The sequence below is a fragment of the Erythrolamprus reginae genome, chromosome 1, assembly GCF_031021105.1.
Source record: "Erythrolamprus reginae isolate rEryReg1 chromosome 1, rEryReg1.hap1, whole genome shotgun sequence".
NCBI classification, from domain to species: domain Eukaryota; kingdom Metazoa; phylum Chordata; class Lepidosauria; order Squamata; family Dipsadidae; genus Erythrolamprus; species Erythrolamprus reginae.
The window spans coordinates 27,330,333-27,358,198 of record NC_091950.1 but is presented as its reverse complement, the minus strand read 5'-3'; the positions used below and the strand labels follow the sequence as shown (position 1 = coordinate 27,358,198).

General features: G+C 40.9%; 1 protein-coding gene across 9 annotated transcripts in view; it reads right to left on the bottom strand.

Moving 5' to 3' along the window:
* The window catches only part of LOC139165078 (rho guanine nucleotide exchange factor 18-like), a 108,657-nt gene that overhangs the window by 70,163 nt on the left and 10,628 nt on the right, over window positions 1-27,866 (bottom strand). The window contains exons 5-7 of one of the 9 annotated variants that reach the window (XM_070748026.1): window positions 24,290-24,395; window positions 22,930-23,086; window positions 1,810-1,877 (exon numbers count right to left, since the gene is read on the bottom strand). In XM_070748026.1, coding sequence (XP_070604127.1) covers window positions 1,810-1,877; window positions 22,930-23,086; window positions 24,290-24,395 — 331 coding nt within the window. Of the gene's footprint in view, window positions 1-1,773; window positions 1,878-2,067; window positions 2,107-6,101; window positions 6,192-19,736; window positions 20,350-22,929; window positions 23,087-24,289; window positions 24,396-27,866 lie in introns of those variants that run through there. The other 8 variants (XM_070748053.1, XM_070748034.1, XM_070748070.1 and 5 more) reach the window with 8 other exon arrangements.

Here is a 27,866-nt window from a genome sequence, read left to right as displayed (position 1 = left end):
CTTTTACAACCACCCCAAAAAAAAATTAGAGGGAACACTGCCCAGCGCAGCACCATTTTTGCGATTTTTTTTTCCTTTCACGCATTAATCTGTTTTACATTGTTTCCTACGGGAAACATTGTTTCGTCTTACGAACTTTTCGGCTTACGAACCTCCTCCCGGAACCAGATCCATTTAAAGTCTCTCAAATCCCTCTGGGATCTTGCAGACCATAAGATATTTTACTAAGTTCCAATAATTAAACAATAATGTACAATTACAAAGTTGCCAGATGAATCTTATGCCATAAACACGAGCTTGCCATAAACATTAGTTAGCAGGATCAATGTTCAGGGAAATAATTATCTGGAAGGACATAAATTCCTCAATCCAACTTCAAAGCTTAAATGCATTCAGAGCATCATATTAACAAAACATATAACTCTCTACCTCACCAGTTTTTGGCCTCTGCCTCCCTGCAATTTTCCTCCTTGCAGCAAACAGCCTGGTCAGCTTCAGCACAGCCTGATTTAGCATGAGCAGCTAACCCTCCTGAAATACCACCGATTAGCTGTTCCAGGCTGCAGGGATCTCCAGCTCTCATCGCAGTCACTGCCTATCACCGCCTCCACGCGTCCCATTTTTTTGCATCCGCGCATCTTGTTTTCGATCTGTTCCAGGCGGCAGGAATCATTGCTGCCGTTGGTACCTATTGCCACCACCATTCGGCAGCAATAGGCAGTGACAATCCCCACCACATGGAACGAGGCAAAAACAGAATGTGCAGAGGCAAAAAATGGGGCAAATGGAGGCAATGGGTTGCAGTGACCCCTGCAGCCTGAAACAGCTGATCGACAGTATTCCGGGAAGCTGATCTAACCTCCAATCAGGTGCTCGTGCTAAATTAGTCTGTGCTGCAGGGGACCAGGCTGTTTGCTGCAAGGAGGCAAATTGCAGGGAGACAGGGTTTTTTTTTCTTGTTTCCTCCCCAAACGATTGGTGCATGTTATAATCTGGAGCATCTTATAGTTCAAAAAATATGGAATATGGAAAATAAATATTCCCCGGTATAGATAGTCCTTGACTTACAACCACAATTGAGCCCAAAATGTTTACTCAATTTTAAAAACAAACAATTATTTCTTTTCATACAAATTGAAATTGAAATAATCGGCAGTGTGCCTTCAGAAGTTGTGGGTCCTCCATCGCTGGAGGTTTTTAAGAAGAGACTGGACAACCACTTGTCTGAAATGGTACAGAGCAGGGGTGACAAACTCTAGGTCCACGGGGCAAAGGACTGGCCCATGGTGCCTCTGACAGCAGCCCTCCGGAGCTCTGTTTTCACTGGCAGTGGATTGCAGGAGGCCATTGCAGCCAAAAGCAGAGCTCAGAAGCCTGTTTTCACTGGCAGAGCATTCAGGCCACCACAGGAGCTCTGACATGAGTGGTGTTGAGCTGGCCACGCCCGCTAGCCCTCCGCCAAGCCAGACATAACCCTGATGGTCCTCAATGAAATCAAGTTTGACACCCCTCTTATACAGTCTCCTGCTGAACATGGGGGTTGGACAAGAAGACCTCAAAGGTCCCTTCCAACTCTGTTATTCTGTTAATAACAGCTTGTATCAGAACTTGTATCAGAACCAAAAATGCAGCCTTCACTTTATGAAGTGTCTTGATATAAATTATAGGCCTTGTTCAATTTCTATCTGTATTGTGAACTCCTTTGAGTTGTAAAAAGTAAAAATGCCACATACATACATACATACATACATACATACATACATACATACATACATAAATGTGCGTATGAGTAGGGATTGCACGATCTACCTTGGATCTGCTGCTGCTGCATTCAGGCAGAAGATTCTTGCAGTTTTTGTGAACATTTACTGCACAATCTGAGGAGGGAAGAAAAAGAAAATTGAGATCATTTTTCATCTATGCATTCTGACACTCATATGTGGTTATCCCGTCAGCAGTGTCTTAAAAAGACTTCAGAATGACAGTCTTACAGAAACAACATCAATATGGCATGTGCAAACCAATATAATACTGAAGATTCCAAAAAATACTATGGACTGCACTTACAGATATGCATGTAAACGTCTCGGAAATCCTCAGATGTCATTTCCCTTAGTCATTTTTGAGGATCGAGTAGCCTGCAATCCCAAGTGAAAATGTAGCTGCTTTAAAGAGTTGCACCTGTCACATGAACACCTTGTATGCCCAAATAACCTTTATTCCTTTGCACAGCCCTATCAAAGAGTACACCGGGGTGTCAAACTCGATTTCCTCGAGGCTGCATCAGGGTTCTATTTGACCTCAAGGGGATGGAGTGGTGTGGCATGCTTGACTGTCACTCATGTCAAGACTGCCTGTGACAGCCTGAGTACTCTGACAGCAAAAATGGGCTCCCAATCTCCGTTTTTGGCTCAGATAGCCTCCTGCAACCCTCTGCCATGCAGCCCTCCCAAGCTCCATTTTTGCTGGTAGCAGATTTCAGGAGGCCGTCCCAGCCAAAAACAGAGATTGGGAGCCCATTTTCACTGGCACAGGGACCACAGGCTGGTCCTTCACTGTTTCCAGGGCAGGCCAGATCTAAGCACCCTGCAGGCTGGACTCAGCCCTAGGGCACTGAGCCGCTCCGAGTCTTCGGAGAGGGGCAGCATACAAATCTAACACATTATTATTATTATTGTTGTTGTTGTTGTTGTTGTTGTTATTATTATTATTATTATTATTATTATTATTATTATTATTAACACCTCCTGCAGTACATGATCAAAGTTGACACCAGCCAGAGCACAGAAAATCTCAAAGAAGTAGTGTAAGATCTGAAGAGGTAGAAAGACGACCAAGCCCATAGAATCACCAAGAGTCAGACACAACTGAATGGATAACATTATCCCCAGCATTAAAGAGTAACTAGTTAGGAAAGCTGATCTCCCTCCAACCAATTAGCCCAAACCCTCCTTCAACAGCAAGGATACTATACTGTAAGGTGGTCAGCAGAATTCTTTTAACACACATTATTACCTCTCAAAGTATTCTTCTAAACACATGGAACTGTTCTAGACTGAATTCAGACCACTGGTCCTTCCAAACTTTAAATTTATTCTCATGAATTGTAGTTCGCCCAAATCTAAGGCAAGTAATTTAACTGGCAATACCAGAGTCTAAAACTAGGATCTCCTCTGTGTAAAACTTGATGCTTCACCAGTACTCAAACTATGTCTTTTTAAACCCCTACAAGCGGCTGGAATTATCACAAAATTCTGTGTGCTGAGAAATCTGTTGATCATGAGGTCAAGATAAGCACCTTCCTTATGAAACCAGGTTGCAACACCTTGGTCACTTCAGCCTTGAAAGACAGTGTTTAAGAGGTGATTGATCGAAGTGTATAAAATCAAGCATGGGATAGAAGAGGTGGATAGAGAAAAATTCTTTTCTCTATCGCACAATACTAGGACAAGGGGGCACTCCCTAAAGCTCACAGGTAAGAAAGTGAGGACAAATCAAGGGAAATATTTCTTCACCCAGAGGGTCCTTGGTTTATGGAATTCACTTCCAGAAGAGGTTGTGACAGCTGTCAGCCTGGATATCTTCAAGGCAGGATTGGACAGATTCATGGATGTCAAGTGTATCGGTGGCTATTGAAATGGATGTCCAAGGGCCGCGTCTATGTTGGTTGAGGCAGGCGGGATTCCCTTGGGAACCATTTGTTGGGGGTCAAGGGAAAGGGAGGGTCTTGCCTTCTCTTTCTGCTCAAGATCCCCATGTACAATTGGGCCACTGTGTGACACAGAATGCTGGACTAGATGGGCTTTGGCCTGATTCAGCATGGCTCTTCTTATGTTCTTATGTTCTCTCTCCTAGTTTTGATCAAGAAACAGCAAGGAGCAATAGCAGAAGCTGGGAGGTAGCAAGAGTGAAAACAGCCACCTAAATTAAGTTCATGAACTGGCTGAGCAATACTACACCCCAATGTTAACTCTGCTGTAACTGGCAACAGATACCCAGTTTCCAGGGTAGATAAGAGGACTTTTCCAGATCACAGATTGACAAATTGATAACCTCAGCGTTCAAGACAGATCCATGTGGAACTAGAATGCCCCAGATATATAAGCCTGTTAGGAACCACTAACAGGCTTTAACACCGTCAAAGTTGGTTTTTGCTTCTCTGGTTTTGCTCAGAGTTGCCAAACGCTGGCTGAATACCGCCCTCTCCTGCAACAGACGTCAAATTTGAAGGCTCCAGTTTCCAAGGCAAACTGAACCAGTTTACATAATTCACACAAGATATAGCCCCATAAATGGCATCCCTTTCACACTCCAGCAACTGCACACCATGTCCTTGCAACAAATAGGCTGAAACTGGCTAAGAAGAGAACAGCTTAAAGACTCATCTTAAAGACTCAGTAGACAAACGGTTGCTAAACTATTGATGCCGACTGAACTACCAATATGAGAAATAATGTAACCCAGAAAAAGAAACACAAAGAGATAGGAATAAAGTAATCTAAAAAACATGGTTTACAATAAAATCAGAAAACAGAATAGATTAAAACATGGGTAGGCTGTAAGGAACAAGGCCCAGCAGAATAGCTGGCATATATGTTAATCGTTATTTATCAGGAAAGACTTCATGGACTCAATCTGTATAGTCTGGAGGACAGAAGGAAAAGGGGGGACATGATTGAAACATTTAAATATGTTAAAGGGTTAAATAAGGTCCAAGAGGGAAGTGTTTTTAATAGGAAAGTGAACACAAGAACAAGGGGACACAATCTGAAGTTAGTTGGGGGAAAGATCAAAAGCAACCTGAGAAAATATTATTTTACTGAAAGAGTAGTAGATGCTTGGGACAAACTTCCAGCAGACGTGGCAGATAAATCCACAGTAACTGAATTTAAACATGCCTGGGATAAACATAGATCCATCCTAAGATAAAATACAGAAAATAGTATAAGGGCAGACTAGATGGACCAGGAGGTCTTTTTCTGCCGTCAGACTTCTATGTTTCTATGTTTCAGACTTCTATGTTTCAGACTTCTATGTTTCAGTAACTGAATTTAAACATGCCTGGGATAAACATATATCCATCCTAAGATAAAATACAGAAAATAGTATAAGGGCAGACTAGATGGACCATGAGGTCTTTTTCTGCCGTCAGACTTCTATGTTTCTATGTTTCTATGTTTCTATGTAGTTGCTTAAGTTCTGATACCAAAGTAATCTATATAGCATAAAGTTGTATGCTTTTGTATGTTATGTTATTGTTTGTATATCTTTTCTTTTTGTGTGTCTCTGTCTCTGCTGTTTTAAATGTAAATATTCAATAAAGATTTTTTTTTTAAAAAAAAAGATTCAGCTTTGAATTAGCAGAACTGTTTGGGCCACAGCACCAGCTGCTAAACTCAGAGCCTCCGAAGCCATTTGAACAGAGGGAAAATGTACAGGACCTGATTTTAAAAACCTTATCAGTCTGAGATCATCATTTTTGTGTAAGCATAAGAAAGAAACCAGCAGCTGGTTCTTTGTGATTTCTGCTTGGAGGTAAGTTTTTCTTGCCCCAGAAGACGTTTAAAGGAAAAATACATTTGCAAACCAGGAAGCAATGTAAACAATAGCACCTGGTTACAGCCACGGAAAATGTCTTCCTTCCTATCAATATGTAAGGCTGTTGCTCCACCCCTTAGTTCAATAATGAGAGCACTTATTAGGTGACACCATACACCCTGCCGGAGGGATAGAGGTGTTATCTTTTGCCCAGAAAGGACAACACCTTTCTTACACTTCCTTTAAATCTTTGTCACAAAAATAGTCGTTTTATTTTGCATTCTTTGGCTGAAATCCAACTTTATCGCATATCACCGATCCTCGTCTTACAACAGTTCACTTAGTGACCGTTCAAACTTACGACAGCCCTGGGAAAAAGTGACTTATGACCATTTTCCAGAGTCGTGACAAGAAGGATTGCAAAATGGGACAAAATTCATTTCAAAATGTCTCACTTCATGGCAGAAAAATTTGGGCTCAAGTGTGGTTGTAGGTTGAGGACTTCCTGTATTCTTCCGTGTCCTCTGCCCCTCGTTGAAACCCTTTTGAGATGTGTATCTCACCTTTCCCTTCTACCGTGGACAGCGCCGAGCACACTGGAGCAACAACGGAAAGCCCAAACAGCAGCTGAAGCACCACCATCAAGGCCTGCTAGGCACCTAAGTCTTCAAATGTCTCCCAGAGTAGAGGTCCTTCAATTTCTTTTCCCAACACCTTCACCCTCAACTCCCACTCCTGACCCAGGCGGCCATGAGAATGACTTGAAAGAAGTACGGAAGGAGACACCAGGAACAAAAATAACTAGTGACCTCACCCTGAGAGGTATTTGACGTATCTAGGAAGTGGAAATGCTGGAAAGCAGAAACCAACCGGTCTTGCCTCAAATTTCAGTTCTGCCTGTCTTCTGAATTGTCTCAAAGGCAAAGTTGCAGGGCAGATTCTCAAAAGAGATTCCGAAACCAAGAGGCCCGACATCTGTGATCATTTCCCAGCTCCTGCAGCGCAGAAGATGGGAGTCTTCATATACAGGGGGTGGACAAAAAAATGGAAACACTTGACTTTTTGGCATCATAATGTTTGAACATGTTCAAATCAATCAAAACCTGACATATTTTAATGTTTTTTTAAAAAATTCTGTTATTTGATATGGTTTTTTAAACTACCTTTTTTTTTAAACAGAAATTTAAGGAAATTGGTTATAACCTTCTAGAAATGGCAGACCTGTCAGACTTTCAAAGAGGCCAAATTGTTGGTGCTCGAATGGCAGGCGCTTGTGTAACAGAAAGTGCCCGAATGTTTGGCTTTTCAAGAGGTAATGTCTCAAAAGTAATGACTGCTTTTGAAAGAGAAGTGAAAACGTCCTCAGCCAAGCACAGGTCTGGTCGAAGTTGTCTGAGAGAGACCATTGGACTCTAAAGCGAATTGTTAGAGCGGATCGCAAAACCACAGCTCCTAAAATCACTGCAGAGCTCAATAAACACGTACAGAACCCAGTTTCCACAAAAACTGTTTGAAGGGAGCTTCACAAATTTGGATTCCAAATCTGGATTTTTAAGGTGTTTCCATTTTTTTGTCTACCCCCTGTACTTGACCAAAAAATCTCCCAAAAGACAAACACATGCCTGAAATTTGTCTCCACGTTTATTTCAGTCGATGAGAAACGCCCCTGAAAGCCTGTTACTAGACTTTATAATTTCAGTTATGACGTGTTGAACTGAATCACCATTCATAACCATTCATTCATTGACCATTCAAACTTACGACGACACTGAAAAAAGTGACTTGTGACCGTTTTCCCACACTTACGACATTTGCAGCATCCCCACGATCACGTGATCAAAATGCAGATGCTTGGCAACTGGTTCAAATTTCTGACCATTGCTGGGTCCCAAGCTCATGTGATCCCCTATTGCGATCTTCTGGCAATGGGAAAGTCAATGGGAAAGTCAGATTCATCTAACAACTGCATTACTAACTTAACAGCTCTAGTGATTCACATAATAACTGCAAGTAAGGTTTTAAAATGCAGCAAAATTCACTTAACAATTGTCTTGCTTAGCAACAGAAATATTGGGCTCAGTTATGGTCATAAGTCCAGGACTATCCATGGAAAGTTTCCCTGTAAGAAAATTAACTCAAGACAAAAAACAATACAGGCTAATTGGGACCAAAATATATTTGAGGATGCCTCTCTTTGTCAACAGAAGCTGGGGCAAAAAAACTAAATTAAGATTTCTTAAGGGACTCATATATCTCCTAAAAAGGACCCCAATAACTATATAATACTTTAAAAACACCTGTCATACTACATCCATCCAAGCTTCCTTAATCAAGGATTAAGATAATAAGCATGTTCACATTCACTTTGTTTAGCATTGTATTTGTTTAGCATTATCTTCAAAGGATAATTTGTTTGTTCTTCTTTTAATATACCAGAATTATAAATGAGGTTTTGTTTTTGGCTCATTAAGAAATAAATTAAGATGTAACCTTTTTTTTTTAGGGACAGAAAACTCTTGGTTTCTCTAGCCGCTCCTGCTAGCAGGAACAAACCAAAGCTGTCTTTGAAAAGTTTTATGATTTATCAGAAAATAAAATACAAAGGAAAATAACAAATAGTGAAAAGCTAAGAGAGGCATAGAGGGGAGGGGGGAAGAAAAGAGTATTGACCTTTTTTTAGCACAGTAGAAAATAATAGCATTATCTTCAACTTTTTACTTTTACACAATAATATAAACTAGCCATTTTTACAACAACGAACATCTCGCCAGCAAAAACCAGCATTGTTACATACATACATACATACATACATACATACATACATACATACATACATACATATTTGTGTCGAGTCACCCTGGTGTATTGAAGGAACATCACACAGCTCCTTTTTTGCCTCTCTGATTCGACACAAAAATATATAACCCTTCCCTGGTGCAGAGCTGAAGGGATTGGATACTGTAGCCTAGAGGTTAATTCTCTGCCTTGCAAGGCAAAGGTTGCAGGTTCAAGTCCCAGTGAGGGTATGGCTAGCTGATGAGGCCAAAATAAGGCCGAAATAGATCTATCCTAGTCTCCCTTAATTTTCAAATTCAGCAAAAAACATGTGTCATATATATATGACGGTCTTGGCATATTTGGATTTCCTCCCGTGTACGATTCAGATATTTCTGGCGACGTTTCGACGAGGTACCTCGTTGAAACGTCGCCCAGAAATATCTGAATCCTACACAGGAAGAAACCCAAATATGCCAGGACCGTCATACCTGTACCCGTGAAAATCTACGAAAACAAATATATATATATATAAACACAAGAACAAAATCCAGAAGTGATTTCCAAAGCAACAAGCCACTGAACTGAACCTGCAGCACTAGCTTACTTCCTCAAACTTCTTATCTTTATGCATGAGCTGGACACATATACTAACACAAAATCACTCTGTTAGAAACATTACAACATTGCAACATATCACAACCCCCTTTCAATGAAGGTTAAAAAACAATATGTTCAACTTCTGGTGGTGTTAAAAAAAGGGGGAGAGGACTTATAACCAGTCTTCCTTGCACTTACAAATATCACAGCATTCCTACAGTCACATGATCAAAATTTGGCTGCTGGCAAATCGGCATGTACTTACTATGGTTGCAGTGTCCGGGGTCATGTGATCACCACTTGCAATCTTTTCCAGTTAGCTTCTGACAAGCAAAGTCAAGGATGGAAGCCAGACTTACTTAATAACCATGTGATTCACGTTAACAACCACGGTGGCAGGGTTCCAAGTAACAGCCCCAACGAAAGGAGGTCCAAGTGCCTGCCCCAAAACTCACATGTCCATCACATTGTCCAATCAACGCACGGTCTAAACTGGAGATGCCTCCCAGACACACCCCTCCAAGTGCAGGGCAGAGTGACCTTGACTCTGGGAGAAAGGAATGCTATTTTGACTATACTATTCCCCCTCCCAGTTTCACACAGTGCTAAAAGTGGCGGGCCTGAAAAGCCAAGGCCCAAGGTGGGTTTCCAAGCCTGACATAGGGCAAAAGAGTTCACTAAATTGGGGGTAGGGGGAGTGTCACTCATTTAAACATAGCCTTGTTTAGCAATGGAAATTCTGATCTAAATTGCAGCCATAAATTAAGGACTTCCTATAGTGTATTTTTTTTTCTTTTAACCCTTGTAAGCTGCCCAGCATTATTGGCAAATGGGCAGCCCTAGATATTTATTATTATTATTATTATTATTATTATTATTATTATTATTAATTAGATTTGTATGCCGCCCCTCTCCGAAGACTCGTTTAGATGGTAAATAATAATAATAATAATAATAATAATAATAATAATAATAATAATAATTTATTGGATTTGTATGCCGTCCCTCTCCGTAAATGATAAATAAAACCAGGTCTCAAAGTTCAACCTGGCTATTAGGCACAGTCCCTTTTTCTCAGTCGCCACGCGCTCTTCTCATCTCTAAACACAAATTATTTTGTAGAGAGAAGACAATGCAGGAGAAAAATTCTTTAAGCAGCTTTCAGTCTGAGAAACACCAAGCACCGGAGACCTCACACCAAAAGACTTTTAGGCATCTCTTTCCTATTTCACTGGTATGCAGTCATCCTGGTTATTTGAGTGGGAGGACAGGGCTCCTTCCAATTTGACTGTTTTCGTGTTTGCATAGCCTTTCTTTCTCAATCTTCTTCAAGAGCAGCCTGGGGCTCTTTACAGAAGCATGGCTTTATTGAGAGAGATTTTCTACATAGGCTTTCCCTGGTATCTATCTAATTCCTGTTGTATAAACACTGGGAGGGTATGTTTATACTGTAAAGCGAGATTAACAGGCATGAAAACTTCTCTGCCTGAAAGGCATGCAGAGGAGAAAACAAAACAGGGTGTGCCAGGGCAAATGTCTCCATTTCCAGGTGAACCAAAAGTTAAAGCTCAAAGGCTGCTCTGGTTGTGGCACAGCTCCCAATGCAAAGTTTGTGGCTGGATGAGTGAGTCACAGGCAACTGGATTTAAATACAGTACATCTGAGCCCAGTGCTTAACAACTCATCTAATCCTACAGGATGCCTGAGAGCAGAAGGGGAAAACTCTATTCCACCCACACACGCACACATCCCAATATATTTATATCTGAGAGCTCCAGACAGCTTACATTAGGATCTTTTCCCACACCTCAGCAAACCTATGACATTCTGAAAGGCTGCATTAACAGAGGGATAGAATCAAGATCACGTGAAGTGTTAATACCGCTATATAATGCCTTGGTAAGGCCACACTTGGAATACTGCATTCAGTTTTGATCGCCACTATGCAAAAAGGATAGAATAGAGGTCTTCAAACTTGGCAACTTTAAGACTTGTGGACTTCAACTCCCAGAATTCTCCAGCAAACTATGATTAGGGGACTGAAGGCTAAATACAGTATATATAAAGAGCGGTTGCAGGAACTGGGTGTCTAGTTTAATGAAAAGAAGGACTAGGGGAGACATGATTCAACATTCTGTGGCTTCCATTGGCTGCCGATCAGTTTCCGGTCACAATTCAAAGTGTTATTCATGACCTTTAAAGCCGTACATGGCATTGGACCAGATTACCTCCGGAACCGCCTGCTACCGCACGAATCCCAGCGACCGATAAGGTCCCACAGAGTTGGCCTTCTCCGGGTCCCGTCGACTAAACAATGTTGTTTGGCAGGCCCCAGGGGAAGAGCCTTCTCTGTTGCGGCCCCAGCCCTCTGGAACCAACTCCCCCCGGAGATTAGAACTGCCCCCACCCTCCCTGTCTTTCGTAAACTACTCAAGACTCACTTATACCGCCAGGCATGGGGGACTTGAGATATTCCTTCCCTCTAGGCCATTACAAGTTATGCATGGTATGTTTGTGTGTATGTTTGGTTTTATAATAAGGGTTTTTAGTTGTTTTATTATTGGATTGTTACATGCTGTTTTTATCATTGTTGTTAGCTGCCCCGAGTCTATGGAGAGGGGCGGCATACAAATCCAATAAATAAATAAACAAATAAATAAATAAATGGTTGCAGTGTTCCAATATCTCAGGGGTTGCAACAAAGAAGAGGGAATCAGGCTATTCTCCAAAGCATCTGAGGGTAGGACAAGAAGCAATGGGTGGAAACTAATCAAGGAGAGAAGCAACTTAAAACTAGGGAGAAAATTCCTCACTGATCAGTGGAACAGTGAATGATCCAACACTGGAAGTTTTTAAGAAGATGTTGAATAACCATTTGTCTGAAATAGTGTAGGGTCTCCTGCCCAAGCAGGGGTTGGACTAGGAGACCTCGAAGTCTGTTGTTGTTATTATTATTAATGATCCAAGTCCCTCAAAATGACAACAGCTGAAGCTGGATGTGAACCCACACTTCTCCAAATCTTGACCCAGTATTTTGATCACCATATCACATTGGCTTGGAAAATCAGCTTGTTACTTGGCAACGCTCCAAAACAAACTCTAAACCTACCTTAACAAATAAGGCCCAGGGATAATTTTCAAAATATCTCCCTTCACACCAACTCAATATTCCTATTTTAACACCTTATTATTGCCTACAGAAGAAAAGCTTCCCAGGCTATCTTAGAAGTCATCTTTAAGGCTCAACTTGCAAATAAACTCTCAACTGATTATAGTGTCACAAAATAATAAATTTGATGCCCAATTCTAAATTAGTCCTCAGTGTCCCTACTTCTCTTTCTCTCCCACCAGCCCCCAATTATTCTGGCTCAAGGCAACTAGCCAAATGATTAATTACGGTACAGCTCACAGCCTTTAGCAGTAATCCTGATTCAAATAATGCCTTCCATGAAACTCAACTAAAGGAAAGAGAAATTACAGACAGCTACAATGAAGAGATAGCATGCAGTGCTCTAACGTAGCCCAGGATCCAAACCATGGCATGCAATCACCATTATATTTTAAGCCTTGTGCAAGAATATCATAGTTTAAAGTACTTAGGGTGAGATTCTCTCCATCTCTAGAAAAAGAATACTGTCCACCAGAAAATTTAAGAGATGCAATTTGACATAAAAGCTACAGACAATTATTTAAGATGCCTAAACCAGTGTTTTTCAACCAGTGTGCCGCGGCACACTAGTGTGCCGCAAGACATAGTCAGGTGTGCTGCGAAGCTCAGCAAGAGAGAGAGAGAGAGAGAGAAAGAAAGCAAGAGAGAGAGAAAAGAGAGGGGAAAAGAAAGCAAGAGAGAAAGAGAAAGAGAGAGAGAAAGAAAGCAAGAGAGAAAGAGAGAGAGAAAGAAAGCAAGAGAGTGAAAGAAAGCAAGAGAGAGAGAAAGAAAGCAAGAGAGAAAGAGAAAGTAAGAGAGAGAGAAAGGTAGGCAGGAAAGGAGGGAGAGATAGAAAGAGCAAAAAAGAGAGGAAGGAAGGGAAAGAGGGAGAGAAATAGAGCGAAAAGGAGGAAGAGAGAGAGAATTTTTTTGTCCAAACTTTTTTAGCCCCCCCACTCTCCCCCCCCCCCCCCGCTCAATGTGTCCCATGATTTTGTATATGTAAAAAATGTGCTGCAGCTCAAAAAAGGTTGAAAATCACTGGCCTAAACTCTCCTTTTGTTGACTCTTCAAGCCCATTTCATCCACATTTGGGACTTGTGTATAGAAAAAGTACAACATTCACAAAATAGGACCATTTTATGAAAAACCAAATGTTTTCCACAACGTACACCTTACTAAGGTGCTGGTGCTCAGAACTGAAAACAGACAACTTGCTTTTTTCATTCAAATATTAATTTCACCCCAAGAATTGAGGAAAATAGGAAGCAAGATCCTAAACAGGGGAAAAGAGAAATGTTTGCTGTAAAATGTTGTTGGGTTAAATCCATGTTTTCTTATTTAACACCTATCTGAATGACGCATCATTCTTTCTCCCAACAGTTGATTCGAAGCATTCATTCATACACAGGCATGTTCTCTAATATTAATAAAAGGTTGGTCATATATTCTAAACACTGCCCTGTAACCAGATACTATTAGCAGAATAGTGGCTCAGATATACTGAGCAGTTATGGTACTCAGTGCAACTACTGAACAATAGAATTCCAGTGGAAGAAATGCCGTAATTAAATTCCTTTATCAGTGCCAAAATCTGCAGAAAACCTTCAGGAATTTAAGCATTCAGGTTGCCGAAGTCTTTTTTTTAATTATTCCATCCTTTCTTACTCTCATAAACATTTACTATGTATCTAAGGAAATGTAGCTATCATTGCTTATGACCTCATATTTGGTGTTGGTTATGACCTATAAAGCCCTTCATGGCACCGGGCCAGATTATCTCAGGGACTGCCTTCTGCCGCACGAATCCCAGCGACCAGTTAGGTCCCACAGAGTAGGCCTTCTCCGGGTCCCGTCAACTAAACAATGTCAGTTGGCGGGGCCCAGGGGAAGAGCCTTCTCTGTGGCGGCCCCGGCCCTCTGGAACCAACTCCCCCTGGAGATTAGAATAGCCCCCACCCTACTTGCCTTTCGTAAGCTCCTCAAAACCCACCTCTGTCGTCAGGCATGGGGGAACTAAGATAATCTTTCCCCCTAGGCTTCTACAATTTATGCATGGTAAGTTTGTATGTATGATTGGTTTTTATAACAAGGGTTTTAGCTGTTTTAGTATTGGATTTTTACATTCTGTTTTTATCACTGTTGTTAGCCGCCCCGAGTCCACGGAGAGGGGCGGCATACAAATCTAATAAATAATAATAATAATAATAATAATAATAATAATAATTTCTCTCTTTCTCTCTCCTGTTCCTTACAGGCTAATTTCCTGCAGCTTTCAAACTACCCCACACTTGCACATAATGCAAGTTCCAAAGATTTATCCCCATAAGACAAAGATTAATCAGTCATATCTATAGTACTACTTCATGAAATTGGTAACTGGACAAGCCAATCACCCCAAAGAGGAAGGTACAGAGAAGCAATTGCTGCCAACCTGCCTTCCATTGAGGACTTGTATACTGCATGAGTTAAAAAGAGGGCTGTGAAAATATCTACAGACCCCTCACATCCTGGACATCAATTGTTTCAACTTCTACCTTCAAAATGACTGTATAGGGTACACACCAGAACTAGAAACAAAGACAGCCCCCCCATGCCATCACTCTGCTAAACAATTAATTCTCACAACAGTGTCAAACCATTTACTAAGACTGTATTACTTTTATTATTCTCATCTTTTCTCGCATCCTGGACATAAACTGTTTCAACTCCTACCCTCAAAACATGATTCTTTTATGTACACAGAGAGCATATGCATCAAGACAAATTCCTTGTGTGTCCAATCACACTTGGCCAATAAAGAACTAGTGTTATGAGCCGTTGTACCTGTATATCTGCTGTACCAAAGTACAGTACAAGAAATCCCACAGCAATCCAATCCCACAGCAATTTTGCTTTTTCAAAAAGAAATAGGGATTCATTTCTATAAGTTGGAAAGCCAGATCACTGAAGATCTGGCTTAGTCAGAAGAGCTTTTGATCTTTTCTCAGAAGACCTGAATGGAGATTGAGTCTTTGCAACACCGCTGCAGAATATAAGAGGGCAGATTAGAGGTGAGGATGTGACTTACCTATTGTGAGAGAAGTGGACTGAACAATAAAAGGGAAAACATGGCGGCAAGATTTATTTACTCCTAACATAAATAAATGTGTCTTAACTTTTATCCCACTCTCATTAAACATGAATTAAAAGTACATGGATTTTTCCCCACAGTAGTTGTAGCAGCTGTGTCTTCATATACAGGTGGTCCTTGACTTAAAACAATTGGGCCCAAAATTTGTTGCTAGGTGAAAGTGAGCTCTGCGCCATTTTATGACCTTCCTTTAAGTTGTTAAGTGAACTATTACAGTTGTTCAGTTAGTAACACGATTATTCAAATGAATCTGAATTTATCACTGACCTGCTTGTCAGTAGGTCACAAAATGATCACATGAGCCCAGGACAGTGCAATCATCATAAACACATGCCAGTTGGCAAGCTTCTGAATTTTGACCATGCTATCATGGGGACACTACAAATTGTAAGTATGAAAATGGCCAAAAGTCAGTTTTTTCAGTGCCGTTGCAACTTCGAACGGTCATCAAATGAACTGTTGTAAGTCAAGGACTACTGTACTGCCATAAACTCCTCCATCCTGCTATTTTTCAACCAACTAAGGGAATTGTATCTTCAAGAACTTGATGTACATAAATTCATCTCAAGATTTCCAAAAGATATACACAGGCCATCTTGTTCTTATGGCAGAGTGGTCAGGAAACAGCTGTTAAACTTGCTTTATATGTTTACATTCTGAGAGCTTCTGCTGAATGAGTAGGGGAAAGGGAGAGGCTAGTCAAACAAAAAGGAGGGTTTTTTGCACATCTGTCAGTAGAACTCAAACTTGGAACTCACAACAGGAAAGCCTTTCCTGCTCTTGCCCCGAAGGTGTTTTCCCAAAAGGCAACTGGACTTTCTTGGTATTTTTCGTTGGAAATGTTTTGCTTCTCATCGAAGAAGATTCTTCAGTTTAGTTTCTTGGATGAAAAGCGAAATGTTTTCAAGGGGGGGAAAAAATCAAAAAGTCTACTTGTCTTTTGGAACAACCATGACTTGGAGGATTGAGGATCTCCATAGACATCTTTCTCTCGCTCAATAGAACCCAAAAGAACTTCAAGCAAACTATCTGCTCAAGGAATTGTAAGAGTTTGGATTGTTTATTTCTGTTTTTCCCTTCTACATAGTTTTCCAAATATTATGATTACCATAGGAAATCAGAAAGGCTGTTTTCAAAGATCTCAGATGATTGGCAAATATCTTGAGGTATTCAGGTGTCACTGAATATTCTCACTGCAAAGAAGTATAAACCCAATTGCCACTGGCTTGTATATGCATACAGTAATAGTACAGCTGCAGACTAAAGGTCTTTGGCAACACAACTTTAAATGTTCTGGCTTTGGGTGTTTGTGCACCTTTTGGAGATTTTCTCTGTGGGTTGCTGAGAATTCATGCAATCTATTCAGCTTTGCCTCCCTATTATAACAGCAACTTATCCACTAACACCATTTAACTGCAGGATAGAACTGCTGGGCCAATCTACCAGTAGCAGCATAACCTTTCCTTTTCAGTTTATCATCATTGTGACAAGTTTAATACTTCCACCAAAACCCCCATGACAATATATGAGCAATCAAAATTGAATATTTATAAAAATTGTAGTAAAACTTATAAAAAGCCACTAAATTTAAGAAGCCATTAGAAATGGTAGTCAATAAAATCATGAAAGGGGGAATATTTAATGTTGGCCAGAAATAGCTACCAGAAACAACCCTGCCATCAACATTGACAAGGCAAGCTCCTATAGTACAAACTTCATTCCTTTCTTGCATTGAAGATGCTACCTAACTCAGAAAGCACCAGACTTTAACATTGAGTTATATTCTGTTTTATTAATGCAGTTCCATTTTTCTAAGATCCCACAAAGTTCTTAGAAAACAAAACACACAGATTTCAACAGATAGAATTGCAGAAAAAAACAATTGGTATCAACCTGCCTTCCATCGAGGACCTGTATACTGCACGAGTCAAAAAGAGGGCTGTGAAAATATCTACGGACCCCACATCCTGGACATAAATTGTTTCAACTTCTACCTTCAAAAGTTGTTCTACCTAGAACTAGAAACAATGCCATCACTCTGCTAAACAATTCTCACAACAATGTCAAACTATTTACTAAGACTATTACATTTATTATTCTCATCCTTCCTATTATCTATCTCTTCCCACTTATGACAATAACCATGTTGCTTAAATTTTTATGATTTATATTGTTCTGTTTCCTAGTATGATTTGATTGCTTATTAGTAACTCATGACTATCACTAAGTGTTTTATGATTACCTATCTCCTCCCACTCATGACTATAACTGTGTTGCTTGTATTTTTACAATTTATATTTTTGTTTGTTTCCTAGTATGATTTGATTTGCTTACTAGTAAGCAATCTACTAATAATCATCATGAAGCATTGCATGTTATGATTCTTGATGAATATGTTTTTTTCTTTTTTCCCTTTTATGTACATTGAGAGAATATGCACCAAAGACAAATTTCTTGTGTGTCCAATCATACTTGGCCAATAAACTACTCTTCTGATTTTCCCCCCATTCTATTCAGTCATGTTTGGAATGAAGAAATGTTTCAATAGACTTTTAAAAATAGCTGATGATATGATCTTTTAATTTACAGTAATAAGGGGGAAATATTCTGCTGATGCCTTAGAATTTTTTTGTAAAAGGCTCATACAGTAATTTACATCTATTTTAAAACACTACTGTCCAATCCCATTTGTTGTTTAACTGGAGGTGCAAGATGATTGAATATGACAATTCTTTTAAATATAGTGCATAAAATATCCCTATGCTGAATCAGACTGTTGAGTCCCACTGTCATTCCAACTGTAATAACTCTCTGGGAAGTTACAGAGCCATCCTATTTAGTTACACATCACATAATGAATTTAATAGCCTTAAAGAGTTAGGACTGGCTCCTCTCAGTGTGACACTCAGAGAAGAAAGACAATTTCATTTTTTTTTAAACCCCAAGATCTTTTAAGGTATGCTGTTGTCATATCTTGGATATAATCTAAATGGAAAAAGAAGTACTCCATCACTTAACAATGGCTGCATGTAGAGAAAAGGCACCTTGTATCAAATCAGACTGTTCATCCATTAGGGCAACCTCTCTCTGATGCTGCAACAGGAAGAGATACTCCTGAATCCTTTATTAATTTAAATATCAGAAATTCTTAAAATGGAAATGTTAAATTCACTTGCAGAAACTACAGCCTCTTGAGTTTTTCTCATCATTCCTATCACCCATCTCCTCCCACTTATGACTGTATGACTGTAACTTGTTGCTTTTATCCTTAAGATTTCTATTAATATTGTTTCCTGATTGCTTATTTCTACCTTATGACAATCATTAAGTGTTGTACCTCATGATTCTTGACAAATGTATATTTTCTTTTATGTACACTGAGAGCATATACACCAAAGACAAATTCCTTGGGTGTCCAATCACACTCGGCCAATAAGGAATTCTATTCTATTCTTGCTCAGGTGGCAAAAGTGCCACCTTGCTCAGGTGTGCATGTGCATGTGCGATGCTGTGATGGCACGTGCCCACACCCATAATGCAATGTTCTCCCCTTGTGCATGCCCACACAATCCCCAACACTGCCCCATGTTTCCGCACTTCCAGTTGGCCTGTTGGGTTGTTTTTCTCCATCCACAGGCTCTGGAGGCTCTCCTGAAGCCTGGGGAGGGTGAAAAATAGCCCAATGGTTGAAAACAGCCTCTCCCCTGCCCATCAGAAGGCCAAAAATCAGCTGACCAATGTGCACATGTGCGCTGGAGTTGACATAGGGCAAAGTCTGTGTGCCACCTGTGGCACCCATGCCCTAGGTTCGCCATCACTGGTTTAGTCTATATATACTTTGTTCACCTTAGCACAAAGCCAAAAGCACCAGCCTGAAGATGACGAGTGGGACCTCATTGAAACGTCACCAGGAATCTCTGAAACTTACACAGGAAGAAACCCAAATATGCCAAAACCTTGATACCTATACCCATGAAAATCTACACACACACACACATATATACATATACATATATGAAGGTCTTGGCATACTCGGGTTTCTTCCCGTGTAGGTTTCAGAGATTTTTGGCGACGTTTCGACGAGGTCCCACTCGTCATCTTCAGGCTGGTGCTTCTGTCCTTGTTCTAGGGTGAACACTGTACCCGTGAAAATCTGTAGCCTAGAGGCTGCAAGATCAAATCCTAGTGAGGCTATGGCTAGCTGATGAGGCCAGAACAAGGCCCAAATAGATCTATCCTAATCTCCCTTAATTTTCAAATTCAGCAAAAAATGTTACACACACACATATATACACACATATATATATACATATTTAAATATTGATTGATTGATTGGACTTGTATGGCGCCCCTCTCCTTGGACTCGGAGCGGCTAACAACATATCAATAAAAACCAGTATACAGTAATACATCTAAATCCAATTAATGTAGATAATACAGATATTGTTTTCAAAAAGAGGTCCAGCAACCATTACTGGGCAATTCCACTAAGTCTTCCAAATGACAACCTGCTTTATATCCCTCTAGTCTACCACATCATACCTGCGTGCAATAATTCTTCCCTTATTATGCATAAAGAAAGGTCAAAGCGGAGATCCAGGCTAAGACCCTGAGCGTTGCAAGGAAAGCAAAAACCAGAGATACATTTCCAGATGTGAAGACGTGTGTCAGGTTGCCAAGGTCTCCGCGAGAAGCCTCCTTCCCTCCAGCCAAAGAGTTGAGTGTGGGGATTAAGTGGGGCTCATACTGACCTCTGACGTCATCAAACGACGCCTCGCCTTTTCTCTGGACCAGCCTACCCTGTAAGACTGTTGTCCTTCGGCGGCAGACGTGAAAGTCCTTCTATTTCCCCCAAGAGGCCCGGCTCGGCCTCGCCTCCTCACTGAGGCACTTCCTCTTCGGCCCCGCCTCCCCAGAGAATCAGCCAGGCATATCGCGAGACCTGCTTAAAGCCCGCGAGATTCCAATTCTCCACTCAACTCAAGTGGTGCACCTCCTCAGCCCAGGCCTTCGAAGGGAGACCGAGGGCAGGAAGGTTGTCGCTGGGCTGAAAGAAGAAGAGCAGCCTTACGGGACATCTCGGGCGGGCGTGAGGACGCCAAGCCCCGCGATGGTAACAAGGTAGAAAGTTACCTGCTGGCTCCGCCCCCAGCCTAAAGCTATCGCGAGATCTCAAGCGAGGCTTTCTAAAACGAAGCTTTTTAAACTCCCCGCCTTCTGGCTCTACTCCCAGCCCCGCCCCTTCAGGCGAAGTCCAAAATCAAAGCGTCTCTTGAGGTCGTCCGGTCGCGGAACTGCGAGGTCTCGCGAGATAGCGGCTTCCCTACAGGTCTCGTCTAAAAACTGGTTGCCTTGGTAACCGCGTCTGCCTAGTTACCTGGTTTCTTTTCCCTTCTTGTAGCTAAGATGAAAATAGTGTAGCCGTGTAATTTAATTTAATTAATTTGACTTCTATGCCGCCCAATCCCAATGGGACTCAGGGCGGCTTACAACAGTAAATAGAACATTGACTATAAAAGTCAAATATTAATAATAAGAACAGTAAAAACCCATAATAAATCATAGAATCATAGAGACATAGAAGGTTGACGGCAGAAAAAGACCTCATGGTTCATCTAGTCTGCCCTTATACTATTTCCTGTATTTTATTTTAGGATGGATATGTTTATCCCAGGCATGTTTAAATTCAGTTACTGTGGATTTACCAACCACATCTGCTGGAAGTTTGTTCCAAGCATCTACTATTCTTTCAGTAAAATAATATTTCCTCATGCTGCTGCTGATCTTTCCCCCAACTAGCCTCAGATTGTGCCCACTTGTTCTTGTGTTCACTTTCCTATTAAAAACACTTCCCTCCTGAACCTTATTTAATCCTTTAACATGTTTAAATTATTAATCCTAATGTACTAACCAATCAAATCCACATACATACAGAATCAGTTACAAATCGGATGTGATAATATGTTATGGTCCCCAGGCTTATCATTAAATGCTAAATATTTTAAGGATTTTTAGTATCATTAGTTATTCTTTAAAGTCGGGCACCTTTGGAAGAAGAAAACAATTTTCCTAGCGAAGACAACAAAATAAAATGTACATATGGTTTAATTTTTCCTTTCAGGTCCTTTTTTTTAGCTCTTCAGTTTCCATTACATGAGATTTTCGGGGAGCCTAGCATGACATGCAACTTGCCCAAAAGGAAAAGAGCTTAATGGCTTTGTGAGGGTCTGATGAAAACCTTCCTTCAAAAGAAGGAAATTGAAAGAAGACATTTAACATAATATAAGGAGCAGTAAAATATAAAAAAGTGAAACAATTAATGTGTAAAAGTATTAGACGTAAAATTGCAAGGTTTGGGCTACATAACTAACCATTATTTACTTATTTGTCTAACTGAAGATGATAGTATTAGTGTCTTAATAACACAAAGATAATTTCCATCAAAACAAATGACTTAGCTGTTTCTGTTGCTTCATGTAATTGAGGCAATTATGTTATTGCTATTGCAGTATGCTGTACAGTATTCATATAATTGAGGCAATGATACTATAGCTACTGCAGTATGCTATTCTAATTCACTAAGAGACTTGTTACCATATTAATCATCTATTATTTTTATTAATCATGGTTATATTGCAGTCTGATTTTCATGCAAAAAGTATTTCTCAAGATCAGATTTGCATGCACTTTTACATGTAATTATTATTTTTTATCGTCTTGCCTACATTATTTGTAGCCTAAACAAAGCAAAAGTAAAGGGAAATACTATGGTATAATATTGTAGCTGGCTAAAACATTATTTAAAATAAATTCCAAAAGTTTTACCACTTGTTATGCTTTGCCTGCAGTAGAATTGTATTTAAAGAGTCAGTGATCATTTGTATCAGAAAAGCAACCATTCAGGAAATGTTTAATGATACCCCACACTTAGGACTGAAGTATATAGGTAGAAAAGGCATTTAGCATAGTACAGTATACCAAAATTTAGTCAACAGTTAAGAGTTGAAGAATATAGTACAAGTTTTCCTGCAGATGAACAAACCATATACATGCACATAACCAAAAAAGATGGATTAAATATTAAAAATGCTTTCAGTACAGAGCAATGTCAGAACAGGAAGTGGCCATCTTAAGTACAGCGAGTCCTTGACTTACAGCAGTTCATTTGGTGACTGAAGTTACAATGGCACTGAAAAAGACTTATAACCATTTTTCACACCCACTTTGAAGCATCCCCATGATTATGTGATCAAAATTCAGATGCTTGGCAACTGGTCCATACTTAGGACTGTTGCTATGTCCCTTTATGATCCCCTTTTGCAATCTTCTGACAAGCAAAGTCAACAGGGAAGCAGATTCACTTAAAACCAGGTTACTAATATTATCGACTGCAGTGATTAATTTAACAGTTGTGACAAGGAAGGTCGTAAAATGGGGCAAAATGCCGCCCTGAGTCGGATGGGAAGGTCAGCATAGAAGTCAAATGACTGACTGACTGACTGACTGACTGACTGACTGACTGACTGACTGACTGAAATGAATGAATCTCATTTAACAAATGACTCACTTAACAACAGATATTGTAGTCATAAGTCAAGGACTACCTGTTCAGAGATGGGATGACATCTAAGATAGTGCAGTAGAGGAAGAAGAAAGCAGAAGCTAGAAACTCTTAGTAGAGAGAGACAGGAGATGGACAGACTCTCACACTGTGACCCAGGAGGGTGCTACTCACTTAGGCATTGTAGCCCTGTTTTGTTCAGCAGGATTTTGCCACAGAGAGAGCAACAGGTGCCATTAGAGAAGGTGCCTAATGCTAGTTCATGCCCATGCAGTGCCTGTGTTCGTTCCTTTGCTTCCACAGCCTCCTTCTCCCGATCTTTATTCTTACCCTAAGAAAACAGAAAACAACAAAATGTCAAGATTTTTTACAACTGAATACCATTAAAAGTCCATTCGCAACATATTCCTTTCCAATTCCGTCCTTGGAACACTATTTTGCTTATAGAAACATAGAAACATAAAAGATTGACGGCAGAAAAAGACCTCATGGTCCATCTAGTCTGCCCTTATACCATTTCCTGTATTTTATCTTAGGATGGATATATGTTTATCCCAGGCATGTTTAAATTCAGTTGCTTTGGATTTACCAACCACGTCTGCTGGAAGTTTGCTCCAAGCATCTAATATTCTTTCAGTAAAATAATATTTTGTCACGCTGTTTCTGATCTTTCCCTCAACTAACCTGAGATTGTGCCCCCTTGTTCTTGTGTTCACTTTCCTATTAAAAACCCTACCCTCCTGAACCTTATTTAATCCTTTAACATATTTAAATGTTTGGATCATGTCCCTACTTTATTGCTTAAAAACTTCCACCACTTTTGTAGCCTGTCTTTGGACCCGTTCAATTTTATCAATATCCTTTTGTAGGTGAGATACTTTGAAAAATCCATTCACAATATACAGTATTCCTTTCCAATTCAGTTCTTGGAATGCTATTTTGCTTCTTTTAGAATATTTGTATTTTTCCCTTTGAACTCCCTGTGGCCACAGCAGAGAGAATTTTTCTATGCTTTTTGATTGTTTTATTGCAAGTTAGGGGATCGAATCTGAGACATTTTGTAAAGAAATTTAACCCTTTAAATATGTTAAAGGTTATATAAGGTTCAGGAGGGAAGTGTTTTTAATAGGAAAGTGAACACAAGAACAAGGGGACACAATCTGAAGTTAGTTGGGGGAAAGATCAAAAGCAACATGAGAAAATATTATTTTACTGAAAGAGTAGTAGATCCTTGGAACAAACTTCCAGCAGACGTGGTTGGTAAATCCACAGTAACTGAATTTAAACATGCCTGGGATAAACATACATCCATTATAAGATAAAATACAGGAAATAGTATAAGGGCAGACTAGATGGACCATGAGGTCTTTTTCTGCCGTCAGTCTTCTATGTTTCTATATTTCTAAAATATATGCTCTACTTTTGAGGCATAATCCCTGCTTAATTCTTCTTTCTCATGACACCTTCATTATAAACTGCTGATATAAAGTCATATGTTTCATTGTGCCAAGTCGTTTATCTACAACTCTCTCACCTTCTCTTTCTGCCATGAGCCAGTTACACGGTTGCGCAGATTGCTCAGCCGGCGCTTCACCTTAGTGCCCTTTTCAGTTTTGTCATTCCTTGGACTCTCTTCACACCTGTTGTGGGTAAGTAGGGAAGGATGAAAAGAGGGAAATAAATAAATTTATTTAGTCACGGGGACTCCATTCAAAGAACCACAAAGGTCCTAACCAGAAACCCCCTGTTCAATTCTGATGCCAACCGGAAGTCCACCCACCCACCCACCCCCCCGCCATAGAGTCTCCTCCTAGCATGGCATCCTTTTTCCTCTACCTGTCCTAACCGAAAGCTCTATCACTAGTGGAGCCAACTGGCAACAGGAAGAGAGCCACATGCGGCCTCAGAGTTGAGGGTTGCTGACCGCTGACCCAGACAATACACTGTTCACAAACCACTTATATATATTAAAAGAAAATGTACAAATAAACTATGTAAGAAAAGAATATAAATATGCTATATTTTAATCAATAGGAATGACAGGCAGAGAAAACCAAATCAATACCAAACCAAACCAGTCTACAGAGAGGGGTGGCATACAAATCTAATAAATAAATAAATAATAATTAATTAAATAAATAAATAAAATAAAATAAGGAGATCTAAATATCTCAGACAAGTCTTAATATTAAAACATTTTTAAAAGGTCGTAGTCTTACAAAATCAGTCTTTATTTGGTGCCAAATAAATTATTTGGCAGTCCTCAACTTATGGCTACAATTAAGCCCAAACTATCTGTTGTTAAGTGAAACATTGGTTAAATGAGTTTTGCCCCACTTTCCAACCTTTCGTGGAGCAATTGTTAAGTGAACCATGGCAGTTGATAAGTTACTAACTGAGTTGTTAAGTGAATCTGGCTTCCCCATTAACTTTGCTTGTCAGAAAGTCACAAAAAGTGATCATTGACTTTGGGACCCAGCAAAGGTCATAAATATGAACCAGTTGCCAAGCATCTGCCTTTTGGCCACGTGATCATGGGGATGCTGCAAATGTTGTAACTGAAAAAGGGTCATAAGTCACATTTTTCAGTGAGTTATAACTCACTGGTCACTAAATGAATTGTTGTAAGTTGAGGACTATCTCAATTTACAACAGTTAAAACCTATCTGGAAAGACTTAATGAACTCAATCTGTATAGTCTGGAGCAGTGTTTCCCAACCTTGGCCACTTGAAGATACAGTGGTACCTCGGTTTTCGAACGCTTCCTTTCTCGTACATTTCGGATACCGAACAAAATTTTCTGCAAAAATTTGCTTCAGTATCCGAACAAAAATTCGGATACTGAACAGAAAATTTTGTTTTCTATCCGAAATGTAAGATCTGAGGGACGAGGTGAGAGGGAATGGGAGTCGGAACGCCCCTCCTGGCCGCCCTCTTAATAGCCTTCCAGTCTCTACCTTGTAACTTCTCTACGCAGCAGGAAGGGTAGGGCTGGCTACAATACCGGCAGCTTCGTGGGGGCTACTTTCCTCAGCGTTCAGTCGGTTACCTAAAAGCAGCTGCACCAATTTTTTTCCCCCCGGCGGTGGCGGCTCCGTCGGCTTCCCTTCGAGGAGCAACAGCAGCGTCAGGAACGTCACGTGAAGGGAAGCCGCCGGAGCCACCACGGGGAAAGAAAAAGTTGGTGCAACTGCCTGGAGGTAACCAAGTGAACCGCGCGACATTCCCGGAATGTCGCGCGGTTCACTTGGTTACCTCCAGGCAGTTGCACCAACTTTTTCTTTCCCCGTGGTGGCTCCGGCGGCTTCCCTTCACGTGACGTTCCTGACGCTGCTGTTGCTCCTCGAAGGGAAGCCGACGGAGCCGCCACCGCCGGGGGGAAAAAAATTGGTGCAGCTGCTTTTAGGTAACCGACTGAACGCTGAGGAAAGTAGCCCCCACGAAGCTGCCGGTATTGTAGCCAGCCCTACCCTTCCTGCTGCGTAGAGAAGTTACAAGGTAGAGACTGGAAGGCTATTAAGAGGGCGGCCAGGAGGGGCGTTCCGACTCCCATTCCCTCTCATCCCGTTCCCTGAGATCTTTATCCCATAGGGAATAGAGGAAATACTGTAGATTTAATTGGTTCCCAGCAAGTCAATGGGCTGGGAACCAATTAAATACATTTCCATTATTTCCTATGGGATAAATTAATTCGGTTCTCGACCAAATCGGTTCTCAACCACAGTTCTAGAACGGATTATGGTCGAGAACCGAGGTACCACTGTATCTGGACTTCAACTCCCAGAATTCCCCAGCCAGCATTCGCTGTCTGGGGAAATCTGGGAGTTGAAGTCCATATATCTTCAAGTGGCCAAGGGTGGGAAACACTGGTCTGGAGGACAGAAGGGAAAGGGGGGACATGATTGAAACATTTAAATATATTAAAGGGTTAAATAAGGTTTAGAAGGGAAGTGTTTTTAATAGGAAAGTGAACACAAGAACAAGGGGGCACAATCTGAGATTAGTTGGGGGAAAGATCAGAAGCATCGTGAGAAAATATTTTTCTGAAATTGTAGTAGGTGCTTGGAACAAACTTCCAGCAGACATGGTCTGAACTGAATTTAAACATGCCTGGGATAAGGATATATCCATCCTAAGATAAAATACAGGAAATAGTATAACGGCAGACTAGATGGACCACAAGGTCTTTTTCTGCCATCAATCTTCTATGTTTCTGTGTTTCTATACCTGTATAAAGTAGACAACCGGCAGAGATGCAGACGTCTATCCTGAACCTGACATATCCCACCTTTATAGTGTTTATAAATAACTCAAGGTGGCAAGTAGCAATGGGTTCCAGCCTGTACAAGCCACTCAATGGAGAGGTAGCGAAAATGGAGCTGTGTGCGTAGCTCTGCATGACTGGCGGGTGGGCGGGCCTGTGTAAGATTTGGCTTCTGTGCATGTCCATGCGTGGAAGCAAAGGAATCGCCCAAAACCGGCAAAATCTTGTGCGCACGAACTTCCACAGAAGTTCAATCTCGCGCCAATGCACGCCCACCTGCCAGACGCACAGCTGCGCATGCCGGTCACCAGGAGCTCACCAGTAGCGCCGGCAACAGGGAACCCTTGCCTGGCGGCGAACATACGAGATACTGCTTCCTCCTGCCTCACAATAACCCTGTGTGGTGGATCAGGTTGAGAGAGAATGACTGACCCAATGTTACCTGTTGTGTTTGGGCCTTGGCCAGCTGTTGCCCCCACATATGTGAGAGATGCGTCACAAAGTGATTGTGAAAGCCTGGCTGACAGCCAGGAAAATGTGGCAGACAGCCCAGAGGATGAGGAAGATGGTTCAGAGGAGCTAGCAGACAGCCCACAGGAACTGGCAGACAGCCCAGGGGATTTATCAGGCAGCCCATCGGATATCCTCTCTTCTTTGGATTCGGATGCTGAACAGATAATTAATATGCATAGCCATAGAGCAATGCAACGCAGGGCTCAATTAAGGGATTATCAACAGTGATTATGGTGTCACCTGTGTTTGGGTGTGGTCCACAGAATGAGGGCTGGGCGTGGTTCCCATAATGAGGGCTACAGTTACAAAAGGGAACAGAGGTAGAGGCAAACTG